The sequence below is a fragment of the Benincasa hispida genome, chromosome 6 (genome assembly GCF_009727055.1).
Source record: "Benincasa hispida cultivar B227 chromosome 6, ASM972705v1, whole genome shotgun sequence".
Taxonomy (NCBI): Eukaryota; Viridiplantae; Streptophyta; class Magnoliopsida; order Cucurbitales; family Cucurbitaceae; genus Benincasa; species Benincasa hispida.
This window is the reverse complement of record NC_052354.1, coordinates 46,699,085-46,707,448: the sequence shown is the minus strand read 5'-3', so window position 1 is coordinate 46,707,448 and position 8,364 is coordinate 46,699,085. Positions and strand designations below refer to the sequence as shown.

At 35.8% G+C, this 8,364-nt stretch overlaps 2 protein-coding genes across 2 annotated transcripts; one reads left to right on the top strand and one right to left on the bottom strand.

Annotated features, from left to right (window-relative positions):
* The first annotated feature begins 526 nt into the window (after positions 1 to 526).
* LOC120080514 (U-box domain-containing protein 34-like) lies at positions 527 to 4,130 on the top strand. Its single transcript, XM_039035195.1, has 9 exons — positions 527 to 784; positions 927 to 1,048; positions 1,128 to 1,255; positions 1,410 to 1,531; positions 1,619 to 1,800; positions 1,933 to 2,034; positions 2,302 to 2,730; positions 2,819 to 3,568; positions 3,711 to 4,130. Exons 1-9 carry the CDS (start codon positions 625 to 627, stop codon positions 3,903 to 3,905), a joined length of 2,190 nt encoding a protein of 729 aa, XP_038891123.1. The 5' UTR covers positions 527 to 624; the 3' UTR covers positions 3,906 to 4,130.
* A 299-nt stretch (positions 4,131 to 4,429) lies between these two features.
* LOC120079501 (mitogen-activated protein kinase kinase 2-like) lies at positions 4,430 to 7,507 on the bottom strand. The gene is made up of 9 exons (XM_039033709.1): positions 7,318 to 7,507; positions 7,137 to 7,221; positions 6,711 to 6,845; positions 6,091 to 6,315; positions 5,826 to 6,008; positions 5,488 to 5,708; positions 5,234 to 5,279; positions 5,020 to 5,118; positions 4,430 to 4,782 (listed from the first exon to the last, which is right to left on the bottom strand). Exons 1-8 carry the CDS (start codon positions 7,392 to 7,394, stop codon positions 5,029 to 5,031), a joined length of 1,062 nt encoding a protein of 353 aa, XP_038889637.1. The 5' UTR covers positions 7,395 to 7,507; the 3' UTR covers positions 4,430 to 4,782; positions 5,020 to 5,028.
* Between the last annotated feature and the right edge of the window lie 857 nt (positions 7,508 to 8,364).

The window sequence follows — 8,364 nt, the reverse complement described above, 5'->3', positions numbered from 1 at the left end:
GAATTCAACTATTGTAAATATGCAATCATGGTAAGAAATGAGGAGAAAATAGACTTAATTTTTAAAAATCAAAAACAAAAAATAAATTAGTTACCAAATGGAGCCTTAATAAACCTTTTTTAAAGTTACCTATGGAATATAAAATCAAAAGTTTAAAGTACACTTTTTAGTATTAAAGTTCAAAGTAGTTGTTTTAAATGATAAAATTCTAGAAATATTTTTAAATATAATAAAATATCATTGTTATAAATCAATAAACATCTAATAGATGGTGAGATTTTACAATATTTATAAATAAGTGTGCTCAATTTTTTAATATTTGAAAACAACCCTTAAACTTATATTAAATAAATAAAATTAGTTAAAATATCCTTAAAACTAAAAATAAATAAATAAAACTAACGGCCAAATTCCGAACTCGTTTGCTTCCCGTTTGTGACGGCGAATTCTGGTAAACAAGCACAAAATTGTCATTCAATTTCAAACCCAAAAGTCAATCGTCAACTCCTCGCAGTGTTAAGAACGACGACCACGCAATCGAATTATACAAATTAAAATGGAAATTTAATTTGAAAAAAAAAATGAATTGGACTGACTCTCGTTGATGGTGGTGTTTCTAAGGCAATGATATCCGTGGCGGTTGCCGTTAACGGCGTCCGTGGCGGCAAAGGCGGTGGAGGAAGCCGCCGCGCTGTGAGATGGGCCGTCGAGAATCTCTTGCCGACCGCCGATCGCTTCATATTGGTTCACGTTATGCCCAAAATCACCTCCATCCCCACCCCAAGTATGTGCCTAAATATTCTCTCTCTCAAACTGTTTGTTTGGTTGCTGAGAAACACTGGGACAATAAATCTTAACTACTAAACCCAATACCTCGATTTATTAATCTTTGAGTTAGCGTTTTGTTTGCGGTTTTTGTTATACAGTGGGGGATCTTGTGGCTGTCTCAGAACTTGATGCAGACGTGGTAGCTCTTTATGTTCATGATGTGAAACAGAAATATGAACAAGTTTTTGTCCCTTTTAAAAAGTTATGTAGAAGAGAAAAGGTAATTTCAAGCTATATAACATTTTTTAAATTCTTAGCCCCCAATTTATGGTAAATTGACATTGGCATTTGTTCTGCAGTTTCTTCTACTGGTAGAAACTTTGGTTTTGGAGGATGATAATCCTGCCACTGCACTTTTGAGATATGCATCTGAATCTGGGATTAAACGCTTGGTTTTGGGTTCTTGTTTTAGAACTTGCGTAGCAAGGTATTTGATAGATTTCGTGTTATTAACTTATCATTGAGGCTATGCCTACTGTATAATTGTGTGCTGATATTTGTGTAAAAATTCATATTTATTCATGAAATTATGATGTGATATTCAACATTTTGATGCTATCTTTTGTATAATTTATCTGAAGGAAGCTAAAAGGGGATTCAGTACCCTCTGCTATTATGAGAACTGTTCATAGTTCTTTTGATATTCATGTTATATATAAGAGGAGAGTTATCACACGAAAGGCTAGTACTGCTCCGTCCAATGGTAATTTGTTGAAAGCACTTGCTTCTCTTGTCAGCTTTTTTAATACAAGAAGATGTATGTAATTGTTTTTCGCATTGAATTTCGCAGAAACTGACTCGAGGCAGTGGATGCTCGGTGACACAGATTACTACAGGGGTTCCAGTGCTGCTAGTGAAAAATCATTGGGAACTTTCTCTTCTTCTTCCTTGTCGATTGGACATCGAAGGGGTGATAGCCTCAAAGTTAACTCTACCGAGGAACTGAACTCTTTGAATACTCTGACTGAGGAGGTTTTTGTTTTCTTTTTTGTTTTTGTGTTTCGAGCTTTGCTGCCATCTTTGGTTTAGTTTTCTAGATGGAATTTTGTCTCCCGTTCGAAGTGATGCTACGGTGAGTTCTTAAATAAAGGTCCTGAATGGCAGGAAGATATGCAGGCCGAAGTTGAATCTTTGCAGCTAGAACTAGAGACCACTGTTTCCTTGTACAAACAAGCTTGTGAAGAACTAGTTCATGCTCAGAAGAAGGTGAGAGCTCAATCAATATATCGATTTCGACATAATGTTTATGGAGCGAGGTTTTAGAATCGGCATAGGATTTCGTGGAGACAATGGAAGTTAGAGCTGAATTATGATGTTGTAAGATGCATTTGAGCATTTACACCACACACCACGATATGAGATGGAGTTAGCAGTGAAAATTTTGGTGAACTAATAGGAATTTTAACCCCAACTATTGGCTTCACATAAATTAAAAGAAACAATGTAAATGCTTATTTGTGCTTCATTTTGCAGGTTCAGTCACTTACATCAGAATGCCTTGAAGAATCAAGAAGAGTAAATGCTGCTTTGGAAAGGGAACAAGCTTTGAGGAAAACTGTTGCTAAAGAGAAAGAAAAACACTTGGAAGCCATTAAAGAGCTTGAGGAGGCTAAAGACTTGCTGGCTAAAGAAGCTTATGAAAGGCAGCTGGCTGAGCTTAATGCCTTAAAGGAGTCCGTGGAGAAGCAGAAAATTGTTGATACTCTTCTGACTAATGATAGGAGATATAGAAGATATACTACTGCCGAAATTGAAGCTGCGACAAATTTCTTCGATGAAGTTAATGTGATTGGCGAGGGAGGATATGGGAAAGTCTACAATTGCAGTCTCGATCATACCCCTGTAGCGATTAAGGTTTTTCAACACGACATATTCAAGAAAAAAGACGAGTTTCTGAAAGAGGTATCCTTTGTTGCAAAAGGTTTCTAACTCTTCATGTTTTTTATCCAATTGATGATCCTCATTCTATCTCCTGAACTTATCTCTGTAGGTTGAAATTCTTAGCCAGATACGTCACCCACACGTGGTTTTACTGCTTGGAGCTTGTCCCGAGCGAGGTTGCTTGATCTATGAATACATGGAAAATGGAAGCTTAGATGACCATATCTTGCTCCGGAATGGAAAAGCTCCCCTCCCTTGGTCTACTAGATTTAGAATAGTTTTTCAAGTAGCTTCTGGACTTGCATTTTTACACAATTCAAAGCCAGAGCCTATTATTCATAGAGATCTCAAACCGGGTAATATCTTACTGGACAGAAACTTTGTAAGCAAAATCTCAGATGTTGGAATGGCTAAGATCATCGGCGATATCGTGCCTGACAATGTCACAGAGTACCGAAACACTATCCTCGCCGGTACTCTACACTACATGGATCCTGAATATCAGAGAACTGGCACACTCCGGCCAAAGTCGGATACATATGCACTTGGAGTAACAATTCTGCAGTTGTTGACTGGACGACAGCCACATGGTCTTCTTCTTGCTATCGAAAATTCGATTGCAAGTGCCTCCCTTGCAGATATTCTGGACAAATCAATTAGTGACTGGCCTCTAGCTAAAGCTGAAGAGCTAGCTCGACTCGCGTTGAAGTGCTTGAAACTTAGATGCAGGGATAGGCCAGATCTTGAATCTGAAGTTCTTCCAGTCCTTAAAAGGCTTGTTGATTTTGCAGATACTTGTGAAAATGAAGACAAAGGTTTTGCTAATCCCCTAAGCCACTACTTCTGCCCAATCCTCCAGGTGATTTTAAAACACACACACAACACACCATCATCAGTTCTTCATAAGCTTGAGTATAAACTTCATATTCTTCTCTTCTTCTTCTTCTTCTTCTTCTTCTTCTTCTTTTTTTTTTTTTTTGGTTTGTATTTTTGAAACACAGGAAATCATGGAGGATCCTTATATAGCAGCTGATGGCTTTACTTACGAGTATGTAGCCATTAAAGCATGGCTCGAGAAATACGACATATCGCCGGTGACAAAGCTTAAGCTCCAGCATTCTCTTTTTATTCCAAACCACACTTTGCGTTCTGCCATACAAGAGTGGAGGTCAAGAGTGACAGTTTCATCTTCCTAAGTTGGAAAATTTGTTTGTAATTGTCTCAAGCATTCTTATGGGGGTTTTTCCTTTTTCCATTTTTTAGAAAGAGAACATCTTTGTTAATATCTGTATAGTTAACAGAAAAATTTCAGGAAAGTTTGGTATTATTTTGTGCCGTGAACTACTTTCAGTATTCCAAGTTTATAAAGAGTAAATAATATACTTCATGGTGATGGGAGGGAGGCTCTTTCCTTCCTTTTTAGAAAATGAATGGAGAGTTCAATGGTTTTAATGGCCTTATTTTTTTTAGATAAAATATTGTAGGAATTTGTAATACTAAATCGACGTAGATCTATTTGAAATGACTTTTTTAGATTAACATTCCTTGGAACTAGTCGACGTAGATCTATTTGAAATGAGTTTTCTAAATACTTCGATATATATGTGTATATATATTTGCATTATTTAAGTAGTTAGAAAGAAAGTAATTCCAAACAAGCTTGTGACCTCGCTTGTCGATAAGCAATATGGTCAGAACAAATACAAGCAAGAAGTATCAATTTTTCATTACATTAACACAATATATATATATATATATACATATACCAAAATGTTTTTCCAGTTTCCTCGACTGCCTAAAATGATTTTCATTTCATCAGTCCAAATTAATCGAATTACATTCCTCATTTTTCATTTTTCATTTTTCATTGTAGTAAGAACACAATATATTACAACGAGCATCGCATAGTTTACATCAGGATTGATTTACTCATCAACAAATGAAAAGGATTCTTGAATGTCCCCAGTGAAGTTTGATCCTGTAGTAGCCCCTATTTCCTCCAATCAAATAAGTTGATGCCACACCAAGGTATTGAGATGTCAAAGTCGAAGAGCCTGCGACTGACTCCTGTTCCTGGTAACAAGTTTTCTTTGTTGAGATGGGAAAAATGAGATTTGAAATATAAGACACGAAAAACATGAATAAAGGATAGTTCTAAAGTCGATTTTGCTTTCAATATTCATAGTGATAGGAAATTGTGAGTTATACTTCATATTGAATCTCTTGAGTAAAACGAATGCCTAAGTAACATCATGTCAACATGTTAATTTTCAAGCTCGGGATTGGGATCAACGAGAGATCACAAGTTACCATATAAAATTAGAAGGTTGCTAATGGAGAGCCAGCATCTTTGAAGTAAGCTGCGAGATCTACATCGAAGTGTTCGAACTTTTTGATGAAAGGATGCACCTTACAAAATAAAAAGTATCCAATTAACAAGTTTTAATCCGCATTCAAATCCAACGACTTGTTCTAATTTACTCATAATTGTAATAGTAAAGAACAGAAGAAGGATCAATTATACCAGAAGTTCACGTGCAGAGCTTCTCTTCTGTGGGTCTTTCTGTAAGCTAACCAAAATATAAAAGGCAATTCATCATCAGGAGAAATTTTTTGCTTGAAAAATAGAAAAACAAAATATACTAGGCATTAGCCATACTCTTCCTAAGTTCTAGGACAGTTTCAGCAATTTAGGGTCACTATGCAAATATGAAATCTCTTGTTCTAGAAACAGCAGAGACAATTTCATATGATTCACAAACACAAAAGCTTGTATACCATGAAGAAATGAAAGAGCAAAACTCTGGAGAAAATTGTTCGGGTGCAGAAGGTGATGCTAGTTCTACTACGGCCACCATAACATCAAAAAAACATTCCCATCCTTTATCCTTATCCGGTGGAGCATATGGAAATTGACCCGTCGCACATTCTAGCAAAACCAAACCCAAACTCCATATGTCACTTTTATTGTCATATTTGTCCCCGTTGAGTCTCTCCGGCTGCAATCATAGCATGAAACTACAAGAAATTAGAGCACTATACCATATACAAGAAAATAAAATATGGTTTGAAACCAAGCAATAGCTACTGAGTTAAGTAAATGTTAAGTTACTTACAGACATGTATGCATACGTGCCAACAAAAGAATTTGCTTGATCAGCCGTACTTGCCAGTATAGCACTAACACCAAAGTCTGTAATCTTAACTTCCCCTCTATGATTTATCAACAAATTTGAAGGTTTAAGGTCTCTATGGATGACATGTTTTTCATGGTGAAGGTATATTAACCCCTTTAGTACCTATATATAACAAGGAGACAACAAAGAATTGAACTTTCGTTTAGATTTTCACAAATCAAATGTGCTTTAAACTTCCTCATACCTGGTAACAAATGGCTGCCAGATACGGCTCTAGGATTGTTTCAACTTTTTTTAGAAGATCTGCAAGCGACCCGCCATCCATGTATTCCAAGATTATGAAAATGGCACCATTGTCATAGAAGATCTGGTAACAGACAACGATGTAAGGGTTTTGTGCCAACTGATTAATTTTTAATTCCTTGGCAAGGAGCCTACAATAAGATTCCTCGGCATTCATCTGAATCACCTGAATTAGAAAGAATGACATGTCAAAAGAATCTCAACTCTATTGACAAGGAAACATGGGCATTCTTCATATAAGAGCCAATTTTATGGAAAAGCTCGGCAAGGATGAGCGAGTAAGGCAGAAACTAATGTAAAGTTTGCTTGGCAAAAAACCAGCTAAAAGCAATAGTGAAAGAGCTAACATCTTCATTTTTTTTTTTTTTTTTTTAACTAAGTAGCAAGAGCAAGTTCTTCACCATCAAATGAGTTCCAGAACTAGCTGATCGACTATTTTCAAATATTAACTAAATTATTGGCATGCTTTTGATTCTATTTGAAGTAATATTTAATGAACAAATAAATCAAGTATTCAACAACGTGTTGCCTAAAAAAGAAAAGAGAGAGAGATAGAGTAACCTTTAGAGCAAAAAACTGGTTCGTCCATTTATGTCGGACTAATTGAACAATTCCACCATTTCCTTTTCCAATGACTTTTATCGAGTCTAAATCTGCTAAAGACAAATGGTTGTCTGAGGGCTTTATTGGCGGAGGCTGAGCAATCAACAACATAAACAACCAAAAAACAATTAAAAGGCGAAATTAGATCTGATTCTCAGCTTTCTAGCTGAATGTTCTCGAATGGCAAACAGAGGACAAGCAAAATGGCAAGCAGCTCCATCAACACAAAGAAAATGAAAAGAGAAACTTAAAAAAGAAAAACACATTATATTCCGGCATTGACATGCATAGGGAAAAAGTCGCAGAGCCATCTGTTAGCAGTAACCTAGCAATGGAGAAACAGTTGGAAGGGGGGGAAAACGAAACGAGCTCAAAATTGCATACACTTTCGTCGTCCTCTTGAGAAACAATCCGCACGCCGTCCCTATTAACAAGCAAATCTCCATCAGTGAAAGTACCGCTTCGGGTTCTGCAATGATCACCAACGCCATAAACGCAATTAACCAAAACCAGCAATGCATTCGAAGAGAGAAAAGAGAAGAGAAGAGAAGAGAAAGCAAATTACATAAAGGCAAAGGAAACTTCGTCGGCCGGAGGTAGAAGAAGCTTTAAGTTAGGATTCATGGAGCTGTCCTTCTTCATCAATGGCGGGCGTATAATTATCCTGGTGCTGTGGGTCGTACTGAAGTCTTCTTCCAATGAAGAGAAGTGAAATAAAGTTAAGTTGTATGGTTTATTTGGGTTTGCAGTTTGGTCCTTCAATAAATTAAATTTTATAGATAAGTAGATATTGGGAAAGGAATAGCGGCGACCGGTCTAGGGGACTCGGACGTGAGGAAGACGACCGCTGAATTCTTCTCAGTTTAACCGCGTTGGTTAGTGGCTCTACCCTTTTACTTCGCCAAATTTTTTGCCCATGCTTTGTCTATATTCAATCAATATTCTTTTATATATCATTCCTATTTTATTGACTTTTTCTTTTCTTAAAAAAATTATTAGTAATATCAAATTTTGAATTACGATTAAATGTTAATTACGATTGAGATATACTCATTTGACATTGGTCAAATTTTTTATCCTTACATTCTATTCACTCATTTTTTTAATTTGAACTGGACAATTGATTGAGTTAATTGATTTTTGTTTTCGTACACATGCCTAATTGGTAACAAAATTATCTACATAAACGGTTAAGAATTAACAATCAAAGATAAATAGAAAACGTAAAGCAAGAAAGACTTGATATGAAGATTTACGTGGCTTACTAATAGTGTGTTGTTAGCAAAATTCATTGTCAAAGGGAAAACATTTTACTATTGATCAGATAATAATACAGGTCACAAAACAACGCCGCCTCTTATTTGAGAGTTTATATAGAGTACCTCTATAAACCCTATGATCAAAGTCGTAAATAATACAAATATGGTAAATACATAAAATAATTTAATCGTTTAAAACGTCATATACCAGATTCAAGGCATTACAACCTAAATATAATTTAATGTTTAATTGACATATACTCACTCTCTTGAAGTAAGTGGTTCAAATCTCTCTAATTCACGTTTGTTATACTAAAAAGAAGTAACAACATTAGAAATAATCACATCAAAGA

Excerpts from the sequence above, each read along its gene's own strand:
- LOC120080514 (XM_039035195.1), top strand. The coding sequence starts at position 625 with ATGATATCCGTGGCGGTTGCCGTTAACGGCGTCCGTGGCGGCAAAGGC. Across the intron at positions 2,731-2,818 it reads AAGACGAGTTTCTGAAAGAG|GTTGAAATTCTTAGCCAGAT; the intron begins GTATCCTTTGTT and ends TTATCTCTGTAG. Across the intron at positions 3,569-3,710 it reads ACTTCTGCCCAATCCTCCAG|GAAATCATGGAGGATCCTTA; the intron begins GTGATTTTAAAA and ends TTTGAAACACAG.
- LOC120079501 (XM_039033709.1), bottom strand. The coding sequence starts at position 7,394 with ATGAAGAAGGACAGCTCCATGAATCCTAACTTAAAGCTTCTTCTACCT. Across the intron at positions 5,709-5,825 it reads GCACGTATGCATACATGTCT|CCGGAGAGACTCAACGGGGA; the intron begins GTAAGTAACTTA and ends CTATGATTGCAG. Across the intron at positions 5,280-5,487 it reads TGCTCTTTCATTTCTTCATG|CTTACAGAAAGACCCACAGA; the intron begins GTATACAAGCTT and ends TATTTTGGTTAG.